The sequence below is a fragment of the Crocuta crocuta genome, unplaced genomic scaffold (genome assembly GCF_008692635.1).
Source record: "Crocuta crocuta isolate KB4526 unplaced genomic scaffold, BGI_CrCroc_1.0 scaffold493, whole genome shotgun sequence".
Taxonomy (NCBI): Eukaryota; Metazoa; Chordata; class Mammalia; order Carnivora; family Hyaenidae; genus Crocuta; species Crocuta crocuta.
In genome coordinates, this window is record NW_027527377.1 from 171475 (window position 1) to 199140 (window position 27666).

Sequence of the window (27666 nt, forward strand, 5' to 3'; positions counted from 1 at the left end):
CCTACAGGGATGGAGGTGTCTATGGAAATAGAGGGAGCCAGTAGGCCCTGGGGCCTCACTGGGTCAGGTGATGGAGGAACAGGAGAGTCCATGAGGTCTTAGTCATTGGAAGCCAGGGAAGTTGTAGTCCTTCATTTGCTATTAACACTCAGTTTGGGATACCCTTGGTTCATTGTGAGATTGTGAGATCTGATTTCTTTCCCTGAAAATGCAGGTACTTTAGCCAAATCTTTCTCTGACCCAGGCCTCTACACATTAATTTCTACCCTTACAAATGGCACGGGGGAGAGACTTGATATGTGGCATGCATCATTTTCTTAGTATCTGTCACCCTACACTCCTTATACTGTATCCTGACAAATATTGTGGTCTGTGGCAAGGCTGCCTGTAGAGATGTGACACCCTGGCATGGCTGGTTGGTATTTGAGCTAGGGTACGGGAGGTAAGAGAGTGTCATGGGGAATAGGTAAGTGATTTGAGTAAAGCTAAGGAAGTGACTTGTAGGAGGCCTGAGAGGGATGAACCCAGCACCAGCAGAGGCTGCAAAGAGGTCTCTTGGGCAGTGACCGAGTATCCCAATGCAAGAAGAGACAGGAGAGGCTGGACTGCAGGAGGCCAACAGCTCTCAGAATCAAAGACAGGCAGTACCCATAAGGGCTCTCCTCACCCAAATTCCCAGCCAGAGTCTCCTACGCAAGAATCTCTGCTTATCTCTGTACTTCCAAAGCAGAAGGCTAAACTGTCACAGCTGTGGTATATCTGAGGAAGAGCGTTACTGCAGGAGTGGGGACTCCCTCATATTTTCTGCCATACCCAGTGTATTCTCCTACATCCATCTTTCACACCTCCCAACTCCGATTGCCCACCAATACTGAGGAGAGCCTTTGTTCAAACTTAGGCCACTTCTGGTCTTCCCCTGTCCTCTCAACAATCACTTTCAATTCCCTGTCACAGTTTTTCATAGAAGCCACCTCAGAACTGCAGCACACAGGGATATTTTAGCTTTCAGGGTTTGCCAGAGAGGAAAAGAAAAATACTTGCAAACCTGTCTTCCTTTGCCAGTGGGAAATAGTCCTCCCTTCAATTAAAAAAAAAACAAACCAAAAAAAAGCCTATTTAGGGAAGTAAGGGAAGGCGGTTATAATCAGGGAAAGGAAAAATTTCACCCAAGAAGTTAATCTAAAAGTAGGTGGAGGTTGAGCAGTGATAGGCAAAGGTGTAGAGGAAATGGAATTCCGACTTCTTGGGCTCTCCCCTAAAGCAGATATTCTCGATTAATAAGATTCAGAACGCGAAGCTGTGGCTCATCTGGAAGTTGACTCTAGCTGATTCCAGGAGGAGGCTCCTAACGGGGTCCCGAGACAGTTTCCCCGTCCTGGGCCCAGGAAGCGGGGCGGGCCCAAGAAGAGCCCGGCAGCTGCCAGGGGACTGCGGTGCCTTTTCTCTCACAGTCTGCAGCTTCCTCTCTCCTACCGGAGACAGGGCGCGTTCGCAACGTTCTGGGCCTGAACTTACTCTGCTGGGAAACGAAACCAAACTGCTCTAAAGTTTCCAGCTCGGGCTCTTTTTCTTTCCCGCTATCCACGGTATCCCCCCCGGGGCGCGGCGCGGGGCGGGGCCAGGAGCTGCGGCGGCGGAAACAGCCGGGCGGGCGCCAGTACACTGGGGCTCTGCGAGGCGCGCGCCCCGCCCAGCCTGCGCCCTGCCCTGACTGCGGACCCGCGGGNACAACCGGCTCAAGACCACCAAGTACACTTTACTGTCCTTCCTGCCCAAAAACCTTTTCGAGCAGTTCCACCGCCTGGCAAACGTGTACTTCGTCTTCATCGCGCTGCTCAACTTCGTGCCGGCGGTGAACGCCTTCCAGCCCGGCCTGGCGCTGGCTCCCGTGCTCTTCATCCTGGCGGTCACGGCCTTCAAGGACCTGTGGGAGGATTACAGCCGCCACCGCTCGGACCATGAGATCAACCACCTGGGCTGCCTCGTCTTCAGCAGGTGAGTCGGGCGCTGAGAGCAGTGGAGCGCGGGGTCAGCTCAGGGCCACGGCGCTCTGAGAACTTGGTGTTGGGCGCTGTGTCAGTGGCACCGGGCGGGGTGGCCCAGAGAGCGGCTCCAGTAGGGGCGAAGGGCCAGGCCTCCAATGCGCCTGGGCGCGCGGGGGTTACCCTGTCCCTGATTGATTGGCACTGAGACGCCGCGTCCGAACCAGAATGATCCCAGGGCTGGAATCCAGCAGCGGCTGGGCGTCTTCGTCTCCACCGCTCTCGCCTTTTAAGTAAAAAGGAGGAAAATCCATNCCCCCCCCCCCGCCGCGTTCTGGTTTGAAGTCCTAGCCTGTCTTCGGTCAGGCTCCAGGCTCTCTAGGGTAGGTTGTTTAACAAGTTTAGCAACCAATACAGGTACATAAAGCTCAGGTTTAGGTAACGTCTCTTCTTGGAACAACAGTGAAACTGACACCAAGTTTTGGTGTGACCAGCACAGACATATAAAAAAGCAGAGGTAATAATAGCAGAGGCCATCCATTGATGTGAGCTGTGAGCAGTCCACCCACTGGGCACTGTTCCATAGTTGACTGTTTAATGTTAATTTTCTAAAAATTAGCCCGTTTACAAATTTAAAGACTGAGGCTTTGAGGGGTTTTCCAGCCATGCCTATGGTTAGTAATAGGCAGTGTCATTGCATTGGGCTTTTTCTATCTCCCTGCACCTTCCCAGAGTTTTGGGCTCTCAGGCTCGGGGTGACTGCTGTCTCTTCTCCCTTTAGACTCCCCACCCCCCAAAGAGCCTCTTGACTGCAGATCCATCTTGGAGCTGTGCCTAGTAGCTCAATGTCCAACCTCTCAGGAAGGCAGATGGTCTTGGCTCCAAAGCTCAGCCAGTCTTTCCCTCCTGTTCACCTTGCTTGAGTCCTGGGTTGATATGGGCCACTGAGTTAAGGACTTTAGTCTTCTCTGGCTTCCATCACATGTGAGGGGCTTCTGGGAAACACCTTGTGCTCTCAGTGGCAGATTGTTCCCCTAAAAGATGGGACTTACGGTTATTCCTACTTTTTAGGATAACTTAGATGCAGAGTAGTATTTCTGACCCTCCCAGCAACACTGGTTGTGCTTCATACTTATTTTACAGATGAGTAAACTGAGGTTCAGAGAAGTTAAGTAACTTGCCCAAGGCCACACAGCTGCTATATAGAGAAGTGGTACTGGAATTTAACCCAGGTCTCAGTTCCACAGCTTTTCCAACACTGTGGTGCTTGTGCTCCTTAAATTTATATAAAAAATCACTTGAGGAGCTGGTTAAAAATAACAACTCTCAGGCTCCCATTGGCAGTGTTTCTGACCAAGTTCATCTGGGATTGGACCCAGGAATCTGAGTGTTTAATTAGTACAGAGGTGATGCTTATATAATGTCTCATACTTTGAGTAATGGTTTTTTGTTCTCAAGGGGTGCCCACTGCCCAGTCTGCAAGCATGATGTCGGTGGATAGGACTGTGGGATTTCCTGGCTCTTGTTCACAAGAAGCCTGAGGTTAAGAAGGGAGGGGACACTTATTACACAAAAGTCCTCAGTGTCCCTAGTGTGAGAATTCTGGGGAGCCATACATCTGCTTTCTGCGTGACAGAACTCTGGTGGGACTATAGCAGGTTTGAGTCTTCTCACACACCACTTCCTGTTGTTAGTGAGCCAGTAGCTCCGGTAGCCTCCTTTTCAGAAATACTTAGGCCTCAGGAAATACAGTGCATATTCAGTTTACACAGTGTTTTTAATCCATTAAGTCATTTGACCCTTAAAACAACCATCAACCCAAACATGCAGGTGAGAAAATAGAGTGGGATCCAAACACAGTTCTCTTCAGTCAACTTCAAAAGGCTTCATAGGATTTTGAAACCTTCATCTTCCCCTTGGACCACACCTGTACATGTTCTCCTCACCTTCTACCCGGAGCAGACTGGGATTCTTAAATAATTAGTACAGCCCTCAGGGGCAGGTCCTCAGAGATAATGGTGCTTTCAGGAGAAGTTCCTAAATATCTCCCAGCTCCCAAGTTGAATTTCTTGAATGCTTTCCTGGGCAGAGAAGAGGTCCTCTGCTTAGGAAGGTCCCATGTGCATATGGATAGGTGTGAGAGGGGTGGTAGCTGTTTGTGTATGTGAAGACTATCTGGAGGACAGTCATCCCTGTTCAGAAGCCAGATCAAACTCTTCCAGGCCTAGAAAGTCTATGATTGGTGTTTTTAGGACTGAACTGTGAGTAGTATGGATTTCTGAGCTCTCCCCTTCCTCTGAGAATGGTGACTTGTGCACTCATTGCATTCCAGGCCGTGTGTAGCTGCCTTGAAAGTCCTTTACATCGATTCAAGACATGCCAGGCCCTAGCCAGACCCTGGGATAGAAAAGGAGGAGGCTGGGTCTCACCAGGAACTTACTGTGAGGACTGATGGCACTATGCAGGACATATCCATGGGCTGGGGCGAGGGTAGTACTCCTAGCCCAGAAGATACCTTATTTTATGTCAGGCCAAAGCTTGTTCTGTGCCTTTGGTTACTGGAGAGACAACGGGAAGCACAGTTGTGAGCAGTCAAGGTCTGTTCTATGTTGCATCATTGCTCTGGTTGATGTGCAGACGTGTGTTTAGTGAAAGCATGTGTAAATGCAGAGCACAAACAAAGTTTAGTTGGGGGAGCCTTATCTGCTGACACCATCTCTGGATGGTGGCTTCTTTTGGACATGTTTGTGTTCTGATGATAGCCTGCAGTGTATCATTTATGTGGTGGTTCTGTCAGTAACGTAGTCCTAGGGTCCCTTCTTTTTTTTTTTTTTAAATGTTTATTTATTTCTAGGAGACAGAGAGAGAGACAGCGTGAGAAGGGGAGGGTCAGAGAGAGACGGAGTCACAGACTGAAACAGGCTCCAGGCTCTGAGCTGGCAGTCAGCACAGAGCCTGACGCGGGGCTCGAACCCACGAACCGTGAGATCATGACCTAAGCGAAACTCGGACGCTTAACCAACTAAGCCACCTAGGCACCCCTAGGGTCCCTTCTTTCTGAGAATCTCCATCAGACTTGTGAGAAATGCAGCTTCCCAACCCTCCACCCATGCTTTGTAGCCTGTGGAGGTGAGAAAGCTGGTGTCTTCGTCAAAGCTTTGTTTACACACAGAAGTTTGAGAAGCCATCCTTTGCTTCTGTGTCCTGAGCCCGTTGCATCCTCTCATGGATTTTAGTCTGGTATTTAGGGAAACATTCCTGAGCCATGCTCAGTGGGATGAGAGAGAGAGAGAGGTGGGTGATCCTGGAGGATCAGGTCCTATTTTGTGACCTCCCAGCTGGTAGAAATGGTCAGTTTGAACATCACTCAGTTGTGGTCTAGTGGTTTGGGGAGAGTGTGGGAAGCCCTCTTGATCACACAGACCTCCTGTTCTGGCAGTGGCTAGCCAGAGGGGCCACAGGTGGAAAGAAAGGGGGCTTACTGAGCAGCCAGCTGGGACAAGGCTGGTGTCACCAGGGGCCTGGGCTGAGAGGGGAGCAAATGGTTGCAGGGTGCAAGGTTGGTGAGGCTGGAGAAGAGAGGAGATGGGAACATAGAGTCAGCCTGGAGAGTGGTGATTCTGGGGGCAGGAAAGCAGAGAATAGTTATCAGAGAAGGTCATTGATAAGGAAGTTGAAGAAGCAATATTCCTAGAAGAGGATGTTGCCCAGGAGAGCCAAAGGGAAGATGCAGAGACCATGCATGCAAGAAATTACTCTCATCCTTGTCTTTAATTTTAAGGGCAGTGGGTAATACTTCTTTAAATAAGCAAACCTGATCTCTGCTCCCAGAAACGGAGCAGGTCTCAGAAGGGCACACCTTGAGTTGGGGGTGCTGCATAAGCCCCCTGCCTCACCTGCATTCTGTTTTCTAACTTGTCAAGTGGGGTGCTGGACCCATGTCTGCATTCCCCTTCTGGTACCCTTGTCCTAAGAACCTCTTTTTCTCTGCTCCATACTTTGCCTGGGTCATTGTGTAATACCACNATGACACCTTCCAATGTCTGTCTTCAGGATGATGGAAACTGTTTCTGGATGAAATAACCTAAGATGACTTTTCCCAGAATCATTTGAGCTTTGTACTTGGATTTGAGTGTGGTGCGTTGGTGTTTTTCCATCATCTTTTGGGAAAACAGGTAATCAGGGGCTACTCTAATGCTTATCTTGGAATTGCTCTAATTTCTGTCTGTTCCCTTTCTTTTGATTCTCACTTCATTTCCCCAGCTCACTGGGATTATCTGTCCAACCTGCTTACCCTGGGCTTCATGATTTGTTTTTTCAGAAGAGCCTGAAATGCGACCCAGCAAGACCAGCAATGTACTCTTTTTGTTTTCTGTTCCTTTATCTTGTCTTCCCTCTCCTTCCTTCCCTTTCCTGGGGAGCGACATGCCTTCCTTGTCAGCAGCAGAAACATCTTTTCCCTGGAAGCATAGCAACTTTATCTTATTTGGAGTACAAGATTTGCAAAAGGAGACACCAGGACAAGATCCAGGAGACAGGAACATGCCCAGATAATGCATGTCCTCCTTAAGGCCCCTGACGGGACACTTGAATAATATTTGGACATTGCCATTCACATGGTTTTTAGAAGTTATTTTTCTTTTGATGCCTGTCATATGTCATGGTTGTCAAGTTGTAGAAAAAGAACCTTTCTTTCCCTACAACCTTGGTTGCCCTCAGAAGGTAGTCTTGTTCATGAGGCAGTTCTTTTTTACTTGTTGATAGGAGGCAAGTGTTTTTATATGTGTAATTCCATCTTAACCTCACAACAGCCTTATTTTCACATCCCTGTTTTTCACAGATGAGGAAACTGAGGCCATAATTTCATCTCGTCCTCCCAACACTCCTTTTACTTTTTACATCCCTATTTCACAGATGGGTAACTGAGGCTTTAAGACGTAGATAGCTTGCCTAAGTTTTCCTTCTTAGGAGACAGCAGTGCCATGACTTCAGCCCACAGTTCTGCTCTGACTGCACTTTTATAGTTATTTTTGTATTTGGAATCCCTACCCGCAGGAGAAGTAAGCCTCATTTTTTTTTAAAGTTGAAAATGTTATTCATCTCAAAGTACTTTCTAATTTCCCTTATGATTTCTCCATTGACCCACTAGATATTTCGGAATGTCTTATTTAATTTCTGCATATTTGTGCATTTTCCACATTTCTGTTACAGATTTCTAATTTCATTCTATTCACACATATAGAGAATTGCATATGTAATGAACGAACATCCAGTTTCAACAGTTAGCTCATGGCCAACATTGGGTTATCCTATCTACTCCCTCTTTCCCTTTTATTTTGAACCACATCCCAGATATTTTTTTCTGTAAATGCTTCATTACTTATCTTTAGAAACCCAATGACTCTATTTTATTATTTTATTTTATTTTTAAATGTTTATTTAAGACAGAATGAGTGAGAGAGAGCAGGGGAGGGTCAGAGGGGGGAGAGAGAGAATTCCAGGCAGGCTCCACACTGAGCCTAATGTGGGACATGATCCCATAAACCGTGAGATCACAACCTGAGCTGAAATCAAGAGTCGGATACTTAACCAACTGAGCCACCCAGGTGCCCTAATTTAAAAAAAAATTTTTTTTAATGTTTTATTTATTTTTGAGGGAGAGTTAAAGACAGAGTGAGCAGAGGAGGGTCAGAGAGAGAGGGAGTCACAGAATCCGAAGACAGGTTCCAGGTTCTGAGCTAGCTATCAGCACAAAGTCTGACGTGGGGCTCAAATCCACCATCCATGAGATCATGACCTGAGCCGAAGTCGGATGCTTAACCAAATGAGCCACCCAAGTGCCCCTAAGATTTTATTTTTAAGTGATCTCTACACCCAATGTGGGGCTTAAATTCACAACCCTGAGATGAAGAGTTGCATGCTCCACTGATTGAGCCAGCCAGGCACCCTGCAATGTTTTTAAAACTAAACTGCAGTATCATTATCATACCTAAATTTATATTCTTTTTTTTAATGTTTATTTATTTTTGAGAGAGAGAGAGAGACAAAGAGCGTGAACAGGGGAGGGGCAGAGAAAGAGACACACACACACAGAATCAGAAGCAGACTCCAGGCTCTGAGGTGTTAGTGCAAAGCTCAATGCAGGGCTCAAACCCAGGAACTGCAAGATCATGACCTGAGCTGAAGTTGGATGCTTAACCAACTGAGCCACCCAGGTGCTCCCTAAAATTTATATTCTTTTTAAAAGATTTTTTTTTATATTTTATTTATTTCTGAGAGAGAGAGAAAGAGAGAGAGAGACAGCATGAACAGGGGAGGGTCAGAAAGAGGGAGATACAGAATCTGAAACAGGCTTCAGGCTCTGAGCTAGCTGTCAGCACAGAGCCCAGCGTGGGGCTCGAACCCACGAACCGTGAGATCATGACCTGAGCTGAAGTTGGACGCTTAACCGACTAAGCCACCCAGGCGCCCCAATTAAATTTATATTCTTTAGTATTATTAAGTCTCAGTATTTGTTCAGATTTTTACTTGTCTCATAAATACAGTATACATTTTTTTGATCTGTAAGTTTGAATAAGATCTAAATAAGATCTAATAAGATCTAAATAAGGCCTCGCTGTGATTGGCTGATAGATCTTTTAGGTCTCCTTAAATCTGTGGATATCACCCTCTAAAACTCTATTTCTCTCTCTCATTTTTTTCCCTGCAATTTATTTTGAAGACATTGAGTTATTTATACTGTAGGTTTTTCCTTGGCCTGAATATTGCCACTTACTTTCCTACAATATCACATAACATGTTCTTTGGGCAGTAATTCTGTTTTGTGTAGATTGGTCTGGATGCTTTGTCAGATCTTCCTCAGGTACAGATTTGGTTTTCTTTTCTGTTTTTTGGTCAAAACCACATTTATAGAAGGTGTTGTGCACTTCCATCAAGAGGAACCTAATATTCCTTTGTCCCTCTTTTTCTGGTGTTAGCAGCCATTGATGATCATTGCCTACATCCATTAATTTGTTACTGGATGCCAAATCTTGATGGCCTAATTCTTTCATTTATTATCAGGAATACTTTTATCAAAAGACCTTTACCCTCATCAACTACCTGGTTTCCTAGTTGTGCTGCTCATAGGAAAAGAGATGTAAGTGCTCAGTTTGGATCCCCAGGATCTTTAGAGGGGAACCAGTTGGCTTTCTAAAATGTTTAACCTTACTTTGAAATAAATTGTAGAAAAGTTGCAAAAATAGTGCAGAATTCCTATATATCCCTTACCTATTTTCTTCTAATTTTATCATTTTACTTAACTGTACTACAGTGGTTAAAACTAAGAAATTGACATTAGCAGAAGGCTATTAATTACATTTTTAAAATTCAGATATGAACAGTTTTTCCTTTAATGCTTTATGGAATAGGTCAGTTCTTTTTCATATTAATCCTGTATCCTGCCATCTTGCTAATTAATTTATCAGTGCTAGTACTTTGTGGATTCCTTAGGATTTTCTCTGTACCATCATTTCTTGTTCCTCATCTCAGAGGGAAACAATTCAGTCTTTCCCTGTGAAATATGGTGCTAGTTTTGGCTTTTATATAAATGCCTTTATCAGGTTGAGGAAGTTCCCTTCTGTCTGTCCTACTTTGCTGAACTTTTTTTTTCTTTTAAAATAAAGTGTTAGATTTTTTAAAATGCTTTTTTCATCTATTGATATGAACATGTGGCTTTTGTTCTTTACTAAATTAATACAGTGTATCACATCGATTGCTTTTCATATGTTAAAACAGTTTTGCCTTCAACGTAGTCATGGTGTATAATCCTTTTTATGATTTGTTGGATTCAGTTTAGCAGAATTTGCTCAAGTTTTGCATCTATATATAATAGGGGATATTGGAGTGTGTGGATATCTTTGCTTTTGCCCTAAAGAAAATACTGTATTGGCCTCATTGAAAGAGTTGGGGGTATTCCTACTATTCTCATTTTTGGAAGAGTTTGTAAAGAGTTGGTATTAATTTTTCCCTAAATGTTTGGAAGAATAAAACCTTGAAGCATACCTGAGGCTTTTCTTTGTGGGGAGTTATAAAATCACTAGTTCAATCTCAAAACTTGTTAGAGGTACATTCAGATGGTCTGTTTCTTCTTAAGTCAATTGTGGTACTTATTTATCTTCTAGGACATTGTCCATTTCATCTAAATTTATCTTATTTGTTGGCATACAACTGTTCATAATAATCTCTTATAATTCTTTTTATTTCTATAAGGTTTATAGTGATGTATCATCTTTTATTACTAATTTTAACAATGTGAGCTTTTTAAATTTTGCTTGGTTATTCTAGCTAAAGATTTTCCAATTCCCTTGATCTTGTCAAAGAACCAACTTTTTTGTATTGTGGGTTTTTCTCTACTGTTTTCTCTACTGTTTCTATTCTTTATTTAATTTATTTCTACTCTAATCTTTATTATTTCCTTCCTTCTGTTTGCCTTAGGTTTAGTTTGATCTTTTTATAGGTATTCAAGGTAGGAAGTTAGGTTATTTTTTTGAGACATTTTTTCTTTGTTAATATAGATATTGACAGCAATAATTTCCCTGCAAGAACTACTTTAATTGCATTCTGTAACATCGGATGTATCATATTTTCATTTTTCTTTGTCTCAATATTTTCCAGTTTCCCTTGTTATTTTTTCCTTGACCAATTGGTTATTCAGTAACATCTTGTTAATTTTCACATTTGTGAATTTTTCAGATTTCTTTCTGTTACTCATTTCTAATTTCATTTGATTGAAATACTTTGTGTGATATAAATCCTTTAAATTTATTAAGGCTTGTTTCATGATCTAATCTGAAAAACTTTCCATGTGTGCTTGAGAAAAATGTATTCTGTTTTATGAAGTTTTCTATAGATATCTGTTATGTCTAGTTGATTTACTTATTTTAAAAAATATTTTTAATGTTTATTTTTGAGAGAGAGAGTGAGCAGGGGAGGGGTAGAAAGAGTGGGACAAAGGATACGAAGCTGGCTTTGTCCTTACAGCAGAGAGCCCAATGCAGGGCTGGAACTCATGAACCATGAGATCATGACCTAAGCCAAAGTCAGAGGCTTAACCAGCTGAGCCACCCAGGTGCCTTGGTCTATTGATTTAAAATGTTTACATTTTCTATTTCCTTATTGATCTTCTGCCTGTTGTTTTAGTTATCTTTGAAAGTAGGGTGTTTAAAGTTTCCCAACTGTTGAATTGTTTATTTCTTCCTCCACTTTTGTTAGCTTTTGCTTCATGTGTTTTGGGGCTCTGTTAGATACATAGAGTTTTGAAATTTTTATGTCTTAATGATGGATTGACCTGTTTATCATTATAAAATGCATTTGTCTCTACCAATTCTTGTCTTAAAATTTATTTTGTCTAAAATTAATATAGCTACTCTTGCTGTCTTGGTTACTGTTTCCATGGTATATCTTTTCTTATCCTTTTACTTTCAACCAATTTTTGTCTTTGAATCTAAAGTGTCTTGTAGTTGGCATATAGTTAAATTATGTATTTCAAAATTTATAATGCCAATTTTTGCCTTTTGATTATAGTATTTTATTAACATGGTGAAATTTCTGATAAGGCAGAATTTATGTCTGTGAATTTGCTATATGATTTCTATATGTCTTAGATGTTTCAGTTCCATAGACTTCTGTTATTCCTTTCTTTAAATAAACACTTTTTAGTGTACCATTTTAACCCCTTGTGCTTTTTTTATATTCATGTGCTATAGGAATTACAAGTAGCATCTTAATTTAAAATAATGTAGTTCACACACAAAAAATGTAGTTCATATTCACAGTTTCCACAGTGTACAGAAAATTTACTCAGCATAATTCTATTTTCCCCCTTCCTTTGTGCTGTTACTATCCCATAAATTAACATCTTTATACATTATAGGTCCATCAACACATATTTAATTATTGCTGTATGGAATTGTCTTTAAATCCACATAGGAGAAGAATCAACTTTGAAAAAATACATGTCTTTTTTGCCTCAACTGGTGTATCACCTTCAGGCAACTTCAGTGTTGAACAGTTGATACTTATTATTTCAGTGGATGCCCTGGGTATAGGGCTTTTCCCATAGAGCAAGGTCCAAATCAGCTCCAGTTACAACACTGCTTTGGGGTTGGGACTTTTTGAGGAACTCTGAACTCCACCTACCTCTTCTGGTGGCATCAAGTCAGGTGATTTTAATAGGTACTGCGGTGCTAGGGAGAGGGGGATGGGAATAGGCAAGTTAAAATACCACAAATCCTAGCATTGTTATTGAGTTTCAGCGGTTTTTCTTGAATAAACTGCTCAGCTTGTGGCTAGCCTTACTTGTTAACATCCAGGCTTCTGAAAAAGTTGGTTTGGAAATTTTGCCACTGTTGCTTTTATGGAGGAGCAAGTTTATATGGAGTTCCTCATTCACCATTCTGGCATTCCCACCTCCTGGTCAGTTATTTTATACAAATTCCCTCAGCTTGGGTTGGTGTGTTGTTTCTCATGATTAGACTGAGACTGGGTTTTTCGGCAAGAATACCACCCAAGTGATGCCTTCTCACTGTATGATATCAGGGTATATATGATGCCTATATATCTTTTATTGATGAAACTAATTTTGATCTCTTAGGATGATGACTGCTGGGTCTCTCCGTTGTAGATTTATTATTTTTCCTGTTGTAAAAATAAGTATCTTGGGGTAGATACTTGAGTCTATGTAGGTATCTTATTTCTTCTCAAAGTTTTGCCCTCCAACATTAGGACCCAGAGGTGGATCTTGCCTGCAGTAATAATTGTGGTGGTGGTCTAATAGCGACTTTTTCCCCCCTCATTCCTGCTGTATCTATGAAGTAGAATTCTTAGAAGAGGCATTTTTTTGCTTCTTCATTAGTAATTTACTCATTCATATTGGTGCAGACTAGCAGATGTTTATTTTATTTTGTAGGTTGTGATTGAATTCCTTGTTGCTCACTTTGTTCTAGCTGTGGTGATTGGGAGCTCTCTCAGTCTGTGTCTCTTCTGTCCCTTGGCATGCCCCCAAACTTTCCTGAGCTCTTCCTTGCTTTCTGACTCTGTAAGATGTTCCAGGCTTACCTTCTGTTTTTCTTTGCTGTGGTTCTAGAATTAACCACTTTTCCTAAGAGGCATTTAGCTTTTTAAAGTTTGTTATTATGGATTTCATGGATTCATTTACTATGGAATTCATAGTTATTTATTTATTAACATTTGTTTATTTTTGAGAGAGAGCAAGAGAGAGCTTGAGTGCATGCGCACAAGCAGAGGACGGGCGGAGGGAGGGAGACACAGAATCCAAAGAAGGCTCCAGGCTCTGAGCTTTGAGCACAGAACCCGATTAGGGACTCGAACTCACAGATTGTGGGATCACAATCTGAGCCCCAATGGGATGCTTAACTGACTGAGCCACCCAGCTGCCCCTGGAATTCATAAATTTAAATACAATCTATTGGTTTTGGGCTTATTGTGGTTATTATTGTAATCGATATTCTCTGGTCAGTAGGAGCCAATTAAGTTGGCTCTTGAGTCTTTTGACGTAACCTGCACCCATTTCTTTTGGTCTGTATACATGGCTCATCTTAAACATTTCCTACCATACTTCTTGAGCCAGAAGGGGCCGCCTTATTTTTTTCCCCTAGTTTTATTGAAATATAGTTGATATATAGCACTGTGTCAATTTAAGGTATATAGCACAATGACTTAAATATATTATGAAATGATTACCACAGTAAGTTTAGTTAACATCCATCATGTCATATAGATATAAAACAAAAAAGAAGAAAACTTTTTTCTTTGTTATGAGAACTCTTAATTTTCAAATATATAACACAGTTTTTTTAAGATTTTTTTTTTTTGAGAGAGAGAATGTGTGTGAGAGCAGGGGAGGGGCAGAGAGAGAGGGGGAAAGAGAGTAGCCCAAGTAGGCTCTACACTGTCAACACAGAGCATGATATGGGGCTTGAACTCATGAACCATGCGATCATGACCTGAGCTGAAATCAAGAGCTGGATGCTTAATGGACTGAGCTGCCCCTACCCCCCAACAGTATTGTTAACTGTCATGTTGGACATTGTGTCTCCAGGACTTGTTATCTTATAACTGGAATTTTGTACCTTTTGATAACCTTCACCTGTTGCCCCCTTCCCCCATCCCCTGCCTCTGGCAACCACCAGTCTGCCCTATATATCGATGATTCAGGTTTGTTTTGTTTTGTTTAGATTCCACATATAAGTGAGATCATAGAGTATTTGAGTTCCCATGTCTGACTTATTTCACTTAATAAACCTCAAAGTTTATTCATATTGTTGCAATGGCAGAGTTTCCTCTTTTCTCATGGCTGAATAATATTCTGTTGTATGTATACACCACAACTTTTTATTCATTTAGTTGTAAGTCAATGCTTAGGTCATTTCCATATCTTGGCTACTGTAAATAATGTTGCAGTGAGCATGGGGGCACATATCTCTTTGACATGGTGTTTTGTTTCCTTTGGTTATATTCCCAAAAGTGGAATTGCTGGACCTTATGGTAATTCTATTTTTAATACTTGAGGAACCTCCATACTGTTTTCCATAGTGGCTGCACCTATTTAAAATCTCACCAGTGATACACATAACCTCACCAATACTTTTATTGCTTATCTTTTTGGTACTACCATTCTGACTGTGTGAGGTGATATCTCACTGTAGTTTTTTTTTTTAATTATAGTTTTTGATTTGTGTTTCCCTAGTGATTAGTGATGTTCCACACTTTTACATGTACCTCTTGACGATTTGTATGTCTTATTTCAAAAATGTGTGTTAAGATCCTTTGTCCATTTTTTAACTGGAGTAGAAGCCTTGTTATTTTTAATGCAATTCTTCTGTAGTTTTCAGTGGTTTCTGAAGCTCCATGTCCTGGTTTGTCATGCTGTGGTATAGCTGGATCCTCCTCTAATGGTTATTGATTACCGTGATCATGAACTCTGCAAGCTCTGTCTTTCCTGGAAGGGCTCAGGTATCTCCTGTCTGGGGGCAGCACTGCCTCCAGATGTGCTTGCAAATACTTAGTTATCACAGTGACTGCTGGTCTTCCTGGTACTTGGCATTCACGGGCCAGGGTGCCAAATGCCTCTGGATAGTCCCACCCCGTAAAGAATTGCCCTGCCACCAAGGCCAGGTTAGGCCCTTGTTGAAAAAAAGCAGTTTTGGAAGACTTTTTTTTTTTTTTAATGTTTTTATTTATTTCTAGGAGAGAGAGAGAGAGCAAGAGAACGAGCAGGGGAGGGTCAGAGAGAGAGGGAGTCACAGACTGAAACAGCCTCCAGGCTCTGAGCTGGCTGTCAGCACAGAGCCCGATGCGGGGCTCGAACCCACTAACCGCGAGATCATGACCTAAGTGAAAGTCAGACGCTTAACCGACTAAGCCACCCAGGCGCCCCTGGAAGACTATTAAAGTAAGCATTTATCTGTGTTTCTGGATTACTTGGGAAGATTGAATAGGGGCTGTGTAACATTAGGATCCTGCCTTTCAAAATGGACTGGTCCAGCTGCTTGTTGAATTCCTGAAACAGGGGAGTCCATTGTACTTATTTGTACAAGATTTACCTTGCTATATATAGTGCATTGAAAAAACTAATAGGAAAAAATGGAAAGGCTATGTTGATTTTGCTTTTTTAGAATACTCTTAGCTTGGCTTTCCACATTGGCTTGTTTTGCATTTTCCCAGAGTACAGTTTGTAGGCATTGCCCTGAATATACACACTCTGTGGCTATTTTCCCCCTGGGCATACTGTATTTTGAAATACTTTACCTACCAAACTATTTTCATTAAGTAATAACAAGTTCTTTTGCCCATTTTAAGTCAATCAGGGACAATTAAAACCCCTTCAATAAGGTTTGAACCCTTGCCAACAGTCAGATGTGCCAATAGTTAGATGCTGGGCAGGCTGCATCTATCTTCAGCCCAGTGCCCTCATTTAAATAGGAGGGAGGATTAAGTAAGATGATTCACAAAAGGCTGGAGCAGTGCCAGGAAGGCAGGCAAGTGTTTGAAGAGGTTATCCATAACTCATTATTGTAATTATTACTACTACTGTTATTTCTGTTGTTATTCAGATTTTTTGTTAAAAATGTTTCTTAACATTGTTTATTATACTGAAATAGATGTACTTCCAGCCTAAACAAGGAACTTTAAGTGTCATTTAGTCTGTGTGGTTTTATTATGGTTAAATAGACAGTTTTTGAAAAGCATTTTGAAATATTGAAAGTAGGTCATGGACTCCTGATAATCCAGGAATACCCTCGGTTGGCCCAAGTGTCTTTGTAGAAATGCGCTTCACTGGAAAAGCACTATAAAGAAATAGCAAAATTAAGGCATTATTTGCTTAGTAGAGTATTTTATGGATCTGATTTGATTAAAAAAACACATCAGGTAAGTTTAATTCATTGATCCATTTAATGGTGTCTTTGAAATTCTCATTTTTGCATATCAACTGTTGTGAAAATGTTTTAAAAATCTTTGGTAAGTCTGGTTTTCAAAAGGAGAGCAAACCTCCAGCTGCCAGGACACATTTCCTCTAGAGATGTGCCATGCGGGACTCCTCAGAAGAGTGCTTTCTGGGCATTATGATCTGTGGTCTTAGAATAGTCAAGACATTAGATGGTGTGGGAATCTGCCTTAGTTTTTCTCCCTCATCAGGTTTGTCTCTTTCAGGGACTATAGAACTTTCCAAGAAAGGCCTCAGTGTGTAAAACAGACAAGAGGGTGATCTGGGTCTTAAAAGGCTGCCCCTTCCAATGCTCAGGAGGCCCCCTGGGAATCCCACTCCTCCTATCTCTTCCTGTTTTTCTTCTCCCACCACCAGTGCTTTTCTGAATGGAACCTTCTTCCCCACAAAGGATCCAGTAACAGAGGGGTTAATGAAATGGAAGGAAACCCAGCTGCCAGGACAATTGAGCTGATCCCTTTGTTCTCACTAGTCTTTTGTCCCACCCTTTGTTTTTGTATACTTCTAATAGCAGGTTTTTTAAAAAATCAAGTTCAGAAGAGTCTGTGTTTGATTCCTCTTTCCATCCTTTGTCAAAATGCGACCTTGGGACTCTTGACATGTGTAGCATGTCAGCTGTGGCTGGGGAGGCAAGTGTGGCTGATGCTCAGTTGTATCCTGTCTGTGAAGCCAGGGCTCCTCATTCCGCTGTTCACCAGCCTTATTTGGGTGGTCTCACCTAGGAGTCCAAAGTCTTGGGTGGAGGAGGCAGCCCTGGGGCTTACTCAGAGGGTGTGGCCATATCCTTTTTCTGTGCTGGGGCAGAGACACAGATGCAGCCTCTCCCCTCACCCTCTGCCAAATTGGACATCATTCTCATTTCAGTTACAGAATCCATCCACTCTATCTAGGTCATCTTCAATGCACAGTGGCTCAGGAAATCTATTGACTCCAAAATCTCAGAATAATCTGAGGCAAAAAGGCAATGCAGGAAGTGAGTGTTATTGGGAGGGAGGCAGTGGTTCCTCTTGGGACGCTTTCAGCTTTTGTCTCTCAGGACAAGCAAGCCATTTTTAAACATAAAGCCAAGTGATTTGTTTCAAAATGACTCTTATAGATGACAAATAAGGGCCACAAATGTTTCCTCTCCATTCAACAGTCTCAAGATACACATGGCATTTATTTACTTTCTAAAAAAGAGCCCTTTTATTAAATTGCATATTAGCTATGTCTTCTTCCTCGTGGCTAGTTGGTAGAAACCTAGGCATGCCATTCCATATTGGAATTGTTATCTCATTCATTTCTTTGTTCATTTTGCTATGACAGACTTTAGTCAAACAGATGTGTGGGACTTTTCCTGGCACTTAACTGGCATTGTGACTTGCATTGTAACATTTTCCATTTACAATTTTTCTTTTTTTGGAAAGAAAATAGTTGCCTTTAAGTGGGATGGAAAGTTTGATTCATTACATTGAAATCTGGTTGCTGCGTTGCCATCTGTAACACCGTGGTGAGTGTGCTGTGGCTCGGATACCAAGTTTGCAGAGGCCCCTACTGATCTTTCACATGGAAGAGGTGCGAACCAGAGTATAGTACTGTGGCAGGCCCCATGGATAGGAATATCTTCATGGGTTCTGTTTGTACTCGCTCGTGATGACCATAAACCTCCCTGCTAATGGTATTACTTTCTTTTTCCTCTCGGTTTCACATCCTGTTAATTCCTCTGTGAAGTGTCTGCAGATGTCATGGAGATTCCTTCATAGTAAGCCCATGGGCTGGGAGAAGGGTGTGTGGATGGGTGGAGGACGTATTGTGTCTGTAATACGTGGCTCTGTTCCTAACTAGTGCATAGCATATGGTGACATCTTAAATCAGTCCCTGCTTCTTTAATTCTATGTTAACTTTGTATTTTCATTGTCTGTGCTTTGACATCTGGGGTCTTGTTGACCCTGGACGGGCAGCCCCTCCCAGGTCTGTCCAGTACCTAGAGAGAACAAAGGACTTGCCCATGAGTGCATCTTTTCTATCAGGCTTTCACACTCAGAGCCACTATCCCCCTGCCCTAAGCAGCGCAGGGCCAGATGCCAGACAGAGGTAGCCCCTATGCCCCAGAGCTCACTGAAGTTGTTCCTTTACTCTGCCCTGCCCATTCCTTCCAGTAGAAACCATAATAAAGGGTCTTGCCCATGTTTTCTTTTTGCTCCTAATGGACGCTAGTGCTTCCCTGTGTGACCTGCTGTAGTGTGATGTGCCCCTTCTTCTTGGGAATTTGAATAACAAACTGAATTTTCATTGTCACTCATCTCCTGATCTGTTGGCCTCACTGCACCTGAATAATAATAAACCCTTCATTTGAAGACACATCCCTTAGGAGCTACTCCTCAGGCCCGCTTCATCCTCCTTGTGTGTTTGACTTCACTTGTCTTATCTACTCCTGCCTTTATTGGTGCCTCACTTCTGGTCCTCCTTCCTCATCATCACCGAGCTGTATTTTTTAGTTTTTAATATGTCTTTTTCTTTGAATCTTGGAACCTACCAGTGAATCTGGAAGTCTTCTCCACTGCATGCTGGGCTGCAGCCCTGGACCTCCATGCATGGGACCCATGCTTTCAAGTGCTCTGCACACACCTGTAGCGCCTCTGCACCCTGCCACCCTCAACCCATCTCCAGTCTTTTTCTTGAGGTCTGGTAACTGCTCTTCTTCCTGCTGCCATTTGTGCCAGGAGCAGAAGTCCCTCCCGGGTACTCTGGGTATTTATGCCCTGACCTTGCTCCAGCTGTTCCTAAAGACATACTGCTATGCCCTGCTCTCTGGGCCACTCTGGGACCAGCCAGTCTTCAGTGTCCCTGTGGTTCTTGTTTTGGAGCAGGGTCTCAGCATCTCTAATTGATCCTCACGATATAGGGGTCATGGTACTATGAATCCCTGTTGGTGGAATAATGGCCCTCTAGAGTTCCTAATCCCCGGAACCTGTGACTGTTAAGTTACATGGTACAGGGGAATTAAGTAAGGTTGGTCATAGATGCAGTGGCAGTTGGTAATGAACTGTCCTTGAGATAGGGACATTATCTTGGCTCTTAATCAAATCACAAGTCCTTAATGTAGAAGAAGAGAAGGCAATGTGAAAAGGGCTCAAGAGCTCAAGAGCTGGCTTCAAGTATGGGAGAGGAGCCACAACGCAAGGAATGTGGATGACTTGGAGAACCTGAAAAAATCAAAGCAACAGGCTTTTTCCTGCATCCTCCAGAAGGAGCACTTTCCTGCCGAAAATACAATTTTATCCCAGTAGGACCCATGTCTGACTCCTGATCTCCAGAACTATATGAAAACACATTTGTGTTGTTTTAAGCCACTGAGTTGTAATTTGTTACAGCAGCCATCGGAAACAAACACATTCCTGTTCATGGGAGGATCTAACAAATACCAGGTGCTTGAACTACAGTTTTTGCTGTGTAACTATTGATTTATATAATTTCAGTTAAAAACATCTGTAGCTATTTGAATTAGCTGAGAATACATGAGGATCCCGTGTTACTTAGTGGGATTATGAAGACATGATGGAAAAAAGGGTTTTTTTTCAGCTGAAATATATAATAATAAAACATTATACATATCTCTAGCACTGTATACTTTTCAGAATTTTTATGAACTTGTCTGGTGAAGTTCCCGGCCAGCGCTGCAAGGTACTTGTAGATTCTTTGTTGATCCTCTCAGGAAATGGTGGCCCAGAGAGAGGTCTCAGCTCAGAAAGTGCAGAGCTGGGGAGTAGACAGGTGGTTCTTGGACTCTGGGATCCCAGGTGATGCTACCCAAGGCCACTGACCACATGCTGATCATGTGCTAACCTGCATGAGCACCCTGGGCCATTTTCACCTTGGGTTTGTATATAGGTAGGATCCAACTGTTTAAATACTGCAGGCTTTTGAGAAAGTGTCTAACTAAAGCCAGGTAATTATCCAGATACATGGCAGGACCTAGAATTTACCAAGGATAAATGGCAAGGAGGATGCACATATGCTTTTTAGAACAATTTAAATGTTGTTGTGGACATTCTTTTTAATGTAGCTGAATCATAGGTATAAATCTCCAAACTTTTTTGATCTCATACCTCTGTTAGTAGAAAGCACTTGTACGTATGTAATTAATGTGTATTTATTGATGTATAAATCATAGGCATATAGTAGTATGTAAATAAATTAGAGAAATGGCAATTACAAATAAAAGTTGTGATTTTTTTGCATGTCAGTGATGGTGTATTTCTTGTGTACATGCATCCCTTCAGGGATCATTGCCTTAGAACATCTTCAGGTAGCTTTATGTGCTTTATGTTGTGGAATCATCTCAGGCCACTGAGAAAACATTGCATTCCTTCAGTTGTAGATAAGTTTAGTTCATTCTCTTGATTGCCATTTTATCTGGGGCTACTAAGGAAGTTTTAAAGAACCAGAGGCACCACTGATGCCCACCATGTGCACATAGGGGCGGTCTTTCCTTGTGTGAAGTGGAGCTGGTTCTGGTGGTCAGGGCCTGTGAGATCCTGGGCGTCTGACTACGTCCACTTTCCATTGCTGGTACAGGTGGTGAGCCAAGACAGGTTTGTCACTTCACACTGGGCAGGTTGAGCTGTGCTGCACAGGTGTACTGGCCACCTGCCTTTGTGCTCTCTCTTGTGTTTTAAAACTTTAAAAAAATTTTACTGTGGTAAAATATACATGACATTTTCCATTTTAACTACTTTTAAGTATATAATTCAGTGGCTTTAGTTATATTCACATTGTTGTACGACCAACAACCCATCCATCTTCAGAACTTTTTCATCTTCCCAAAGTGGAACTCTTTACCCATTGAACACTTTCCCAGCCCTTGACAGCCACTATTCTACTTTCTGTCCCCATGATTTTTCCTACTCTAGGTACCTCATATACGTGGAGTCATTCATGCAGTATTTGTCTTTCTGTGACTGGCTTATACACTTAGCATAATGTCCTTGAATTTCATCCATGTTGTAGTATGGGTCAGAATTTCTTTCCTTTTTGAAGCTGTATAATATTTGAAGGTGTATATATGCCCAGTTTTACTTACTCATTCATGTGGTGATGGACACTTGGGTTGCTTCCGTCTTTTGGCTGTTGTGTATAATGTTGCTATGAACATAGGTGTGCAAATACCCGCTTGAGTAGCTTGTGGTTTACATTTATGGGGGTGCTTTGCATGGATTTCTTTTGGATGTGCTTTCCAGGGGCTATATCCAGGACAGCACAGTGAAGGATGGTTATTAGGGCAGTTTGAGCTATGTATGGGGTCATTTTCCCACTGTTAGCTTTTGTGTTGCTCTCAGAACTCTAAGAAGGTTGCTTTAGCCCTTTGACTTGAGGTGATACTGCCAATAGACAGGCCTCCAGGGGCATTGGCCAGGTGTTTACTCACCACACTTTTCTCCCTCCATGGACACAATGAGCTTTGGGGAGTTGCTATCAACAGAGACAGCATCAGGTGCTCCTCTATGGTCTGTTGCCTGGATATTATCCCACCCTTTAACTTTGAGTTTGAGATTTCTTTGTATCCAGATGTAGCCCTGCTTGCTGGCTGCATGGGCACAGTTGTGGGCTTGCTTTAGAGTGTGGGAAGCAGTGCTGGGGCTGAGGGCACACTGCTGGAGGGGTTCAGGCCTGGTCAGCGTCATCTTCATCACCAAGGTGGCCTCTGCACACACGGATAATAGGTCATGCTGACTGGATGATTTTGAAGCTGTGATGTGGTCTTTGTTGCCTTTCATTCAACTATTTTACCTCTGCCTTCCTTTATGGTTATTCATAGTCTATGTCCTTTGTTCACACTGATTTTTGGCAGCCAAACAGAGTGAGAAGTTGCCCACTAGTGTATCTCATAGCTCAGGAGAATTTTTGGCTGAGGTGTGTGGAAGCTGAGGTCTCCTTGGTGAGTGTCCACCATGGCTCACAAAGGTGCCACTTTCTCCCTGCATGTGAGGGTTTCTCCTGAGTCGGTTCAACCGATTGACAAGGCCCTTTTTCAGGGTTGTGTCCCTTTTGGCCAAATCAGAGGCATACAGTGGTGATCAGAAGAGCAGGAAGGGCAACCTTATTTAAAATTTCTCACTAAAGACAGGAAGAGTTGATATCATCTCATGCCAAGGCACCCAGCTTTCTAGCCTCTGCTCCATTCTGTGTCTCATATTACAGATGGGGCTAGGCATGTCCCCAGAAGGCAAGTCTGTGGGCCCATGGTCCTGGATGTTTTGGAGCTGGGAGCTGAGCTATGGTGTGTGCATCAGGGCAGGGGGTCACAGTGAGAGGACTGGTGGGGCTGCTTTACCTATTACTGTGTGATCATAAAGCTCCTTCTGAAAGAGGCTTTTTTTCCCCTTAAAGTTTATTATTTATTTTTGAGAGAGAGAGAGAAACAGAGAGAATCCAGCAGGCCTCACGCCATCAGCACAGAGTCCAATACTGGGCTTGAACTCCTGAACCTCAAGATGATGATCTAAGCTGAAATCAAGAGTTGGACACCAACTGAGCCCCCCAGGTGCCCGTGAAAGAGGCTGGTTCTAACCTTTTTTACGAGTGAGTGAGTGAGTGCTTGCTCTGCCTACATTTGAAAAGCTTTCAGGAACACAGAAAATGCTTTTTAAAGGAAAATTGTGTCACTTAATTCTCTTTTGATTACCTGAGAACTTAATAGGTCTCTTTAAAAATAAGATATCATAAAAATGAGAATGGTAGGAACATGATGATAGGTAGAAAAATATCTCTTAAGCTTCATTACTCTAGATGAGATCCTTAGTTTAGGAAAACTATAAATATTCCTTTTATTTGCATCATAATTCACCTTGAAGTTGTAGTTTGTTAATCCTCCCTTTTGTGAAAAGAGATGGGATGCAAAGAGAAACCCAAGACTTTATCCCGAGGTCTTTTCTACTGAATGGCAAATTCTCTCTTTGAAAATGTTTGATTTGCAATGATATACAACCAATTGGAAATAATAGATGCTATCAAATTATATGATAAAAACATCTTTAATAAGATGTGCTCTGTAGCCTAACATCATTTGTTTCTGACATTTTAGCTCCTTCGTATTTGGTGTGATAGTAAAGTGAGGTGTTATCTCCACTTGATTTGTCTTGAACAAAAGTTTCCCCTGTGGTGGGCTTTGTCACAGTTTTGTCAGAGAATGTGAATGTCATTTTAGACCAAAACTGACTCCAAAACAATTATGTTGAGATCCTGGGAAGTGGAATTAGGTGAAAAGGAGCCTTTTCTGACAGTTGCCTGTTGAGTGTTCTTGAATTTAGAGTTTCATACATAAACTGGAAAGAGCATCCAGAAGTAGCTTCTAGAATTAGTGGGATCTGTGGCAACAGCTGTGGGCATAGTGTAATTTACTCAGGTAATTCAAATGGTGGGAGTTGCATGTGGTGGTCATGCATCTGTCTTTTATATTGGGAATGAATTCTTCTTGAATATCCTCAAAGGAATTTTTCTGTTCTGGATTCTTAGATGAACTCTGAATATGTGGGAATCAGTAAGTTTCTGGCTTAGGGAAGGATGTTGAAGGAAGTTGCATTCATTCATCGATGTCTAAAAGAACTAATGTGCATGTGTGTATGTGTCTGTGTGTGTGTACACACAAATCTATATTTGCTATAATATAATGCAGGATGCTAGTGACAAATTCCTACACAGAGGAGTATCTCTTTTCTACACCAAATCTGGACACTGGGTTTGGAAAATTTATCAGTGTGTCTATATAGAGGCAAAGTTCAATCAGGTTCTTAGATGATTTATTATGCTGTCTACCATTTATTTTTTAATATTTTTATTTTTAAAAAATGTTTATTTATTTTGAGAGAGAGAGAGGCAGAGAGGGAAGGAGATCCAGGATCCCAAGCAGGCTCCATGTTGTTAGTGCAGAGCTGGATGCAGGGCTCAAACTCATGAACTGTGAGATCCTAACATTGTGAACTGAGCCAAAATCAAGAGTTGGATGCTTAACCTAACTGACTGAGCCACCCAGGCGCTCCTATGCTCTCTACCATTTAAACCACATCTCTCTGGGTGCTTGGGTAGCTCAGCTGGTTAAGTGTCCAACTTTGGCTCAGGTCTTGATCTCACGGTTTGTGAGCGCAAATGCCCACTAGGCTCTGCTGTCAGTGCAGAGCCTGGAGCCTGCTTCAGATCCTCTGTCCTCCTTTCTCTTTGTCCCTCCTTTGCTTGGGCATGCGCTCATCTCGAGGGCCCTCTTTCTGTCTTTCAAAATAAACAAACATTTATTAAAAAAAAAAAAAGTAAGTTACATCTCTGTCCCACTGAAGAAAGAGGATTTCCTTCTATTTCTAGTTTTCTGCTTTGAAATTTAGCTTCTTCAGAGCTGTGATCTCTGAAAGCTTCTGTGTACACTGATGTGGGTTTGGGTAATGATAAAAGACTTTTGAGACCAATTGCAGTAGGAGTGTGGAGGATGGGCCTGCTGCTGTATGGTTTGTGTCAGCTCTCTCTGGTACCCTGGAGGAGACACATAGAGTGATTATATTGGACATGAGTTTGCACAATTTAGTTTTGTACCCTCCCTCTAACATTAAACTGTTGGCATCTCCTGCAGCTATTTAGAATACTAGGTTTTGAAATTTTGGGTAATGGAGGAGGTAATTTTAATATTTAAATAAAACTTTTTGATCATAGAGTCAGACTTTTAAAGAGGTTTTATAAAATCAGAAATTACATTTAATGACTTGCCTAAAACCTTGTAGACATCAATCATGATGTAGATGATGTAAATTCTATTCATCACATTCTGTGAGAATCATATGACTCTCAGAGAAATATTTCAGAAAATGCAAGTGAATATAAATTGGTGTTTTGGTTTCTAGCAGTTTCTTTAAATAAAGTAAGTAGAGGGGCACCTTGGGGGCTCAGTTGATTAAGGGTCTGACTTTGCTCAGGTCATGATCTCACAGTCCTGGAGTTTGAGTGCAGCATTGGGCTCTCTGCTGTCAGAATAGAGCTAGTTTTAGATCCTTTGTCCCTGTCTCTGTTTGCCCTTTCTCCACTCATTCTCTCTCTCTCTCTCTCTCTCACTCTCTCTTTTTCTGTCCCTCACTCCTTTCCTCTCTCAAATATAGGTGAGCATTTAAAAGAAAAGGATTTAAACCCAGTAAGCAGATAAATAGAAAACAGAGACTTTTGGTTCCAGAATAAGATGATATGGATTTACTTTTCCCTACTCCTTCCCTGAAAGTAAAACCAAGTCCTAGAAATAATTCAACAGGCACAATAAAAGGACACTAGAAGTTGGAAAAGGAGGACTGGCTAGGTATACCAGAAGCTGAGTAATGATAAAATGATGAATTCTCCAGGTTTCCTTTTTTTTTTTCCAGTGTTTGTTTATTTTTGAGAGAGAGAGAGAGCGCGAGAGAGAGCGAGAGTGCGAGCACAAGCAGGGGAGGGGCAGGGAGAGAGAGGATAGACACAGAATCTGAAGCAGGCTCCACATCCCGAGTTGTCAGCACAGAGCCCGACACTGGGATCAAAGTCACAAACTATGAGATCATGACCTGAGCTAAAGCCAGACCCTTAACTGACTGACCACCTAGGAGCTCCTCCAGGTTTCCTTTTTATCTCCCATATATACCCAGACTAGACATGGAGAGGTCTGTCACCAGAACTGGTACATAAAAACAAAACAAAGCAAAATTTAAAAATGCTGTGGCTGAAGGAGAAGGCAGTAGAGACCTACTGAGAGCCGAGAGTCCTGCCCGACACCCTTGATGCCAGCAGGCAGTCTAGTCCTGCTGCAGGGGTGTCTCCATCCAGTGCCAAAAGGAGACCCTGGCCCAGGGACTTCTGCCCACTCACCCACCCTGTAGCAGAAGGTGGTGCAGGGAGGTGCTGTCCATTCCCTTACTAAAAACATTTACAAAAATAATTACAGTTAACAATATACTTCATGATTGAAAGTCTGATCCTTCCCCCATAAGAGTGAAAACAAGACAAGAATGTCTGTTCTCATCACTTTTATGTAATCCAGTATTAGAAATTCTTAATCACTCAAGGTGCCTGAGTGGCTCAGTCAGTTAAGTGGCATACTCTTGATTTTGCCTCAGGTCATGATCTTTTTTTTTTTTAATGTTTTTAATTTATTTCTCAGAGAGAGGGAGAGAGACAGCATGAGCATGGGAGGGTCAGAGAGAGAGGGAGACACAGAATTCGAAACAAGCTCCAGGCTCTGAGCTGTCAGCACAGAGCTGATGTGGGGCTCAAACTCACAAACCGAGAGATCATGACCTGAGCCAAAGTTGGACACTTAACTGACCCAGGTGCCCCTCAGGTCATGATCTTGAGGTTCGTGAGATTGAGCCCCACATCTGGCTCTGCCCTGACAGTGCCAGGAGCCTGCTTCTAATTCTCTCTCTCTCTCTGCCCCCCACCCACTCACACTTATGCTCTACCATATAAACTTAAAAAAAAAAAAAAGTTAAAAAGTTCTCATCACTCAAAAAGGTAAGAAAAGGAAGTAAAATGCATCAGCTTGAGAAAAATAACAAAAACAAAAAATCCCACCCCAAATTTCAATTTGCAGATGACATGATTGCCTATAAAGAAAATTCTTGGGGCACCTGGGTGGCTCAGTCGGTTAAGCGGCTGACTTCAGCTTAGGTCATGATCTCACTGTTCGTGGGTTCGAGCCCCATGTCAGGGTTCTGTGTTGAAAGCTCAGAGCCTAGAGCCTGCTCTGGGTTCTGTGTCTCCCTCTTTCTCTGCTCCTTCCCTGCTTGCATTCTGTCTCTCTCTCCCTCAAAAATAAAAAATGTTAAAAAATGTTTTAAAAAAGAAAATTCTTAAGTAATCTACCAGAGAACACCACAATGAGATGCCACCTCACACCTGTCAGAATGGGTAACATTAACAACTCAGGTAATAACAGATGTTGGCGAGGATGTGGAGAAAAAGGCTCTCTTTTGCACTGCTGGTGGGAATGCAAACTGGTGCAGCTACTCTGGAAAGCAGTATAGAGGTTCCTCAAAAAATTAGAAATAGAATTACTCTACGACCCAGCATTTGCACTACTAGGTATTACTCCAAAGGATACAGTAGTAATGTTTCGAAGGGGTACATGCACCCCAATGTTTATAGCAGCACTATCAACAATAGCCAAAGTATGGAAAGAGCCCAAATGTCTATCAA

General features: G+C 42.3%; 1 protein-coding gene across 1 annotated transcript in view; it reads left to right on the plus strand.

Moving 5' to 3' along the window:
* Positions 1-1711: 1711 nt before the first annotated feature.
* The window catches only part of ATP10A (ATPase phospholipid transporting 10A (putative)), a gene marked incomplete at its 5' end in the record, with an annotated part of 184738 nt that continues 158783 nt past the window's right edge, over positions 1712-27666 (plus strand). The window contains one exon of the mRNA XM_077768340.1: positions 1712-1995. Within this exon, the coding sequence (XP_077624466.1) occupies positions 1712-1995 (284 nt within the window). The remainder of the gene's footprint in view (positions 1996-27666) is intronic.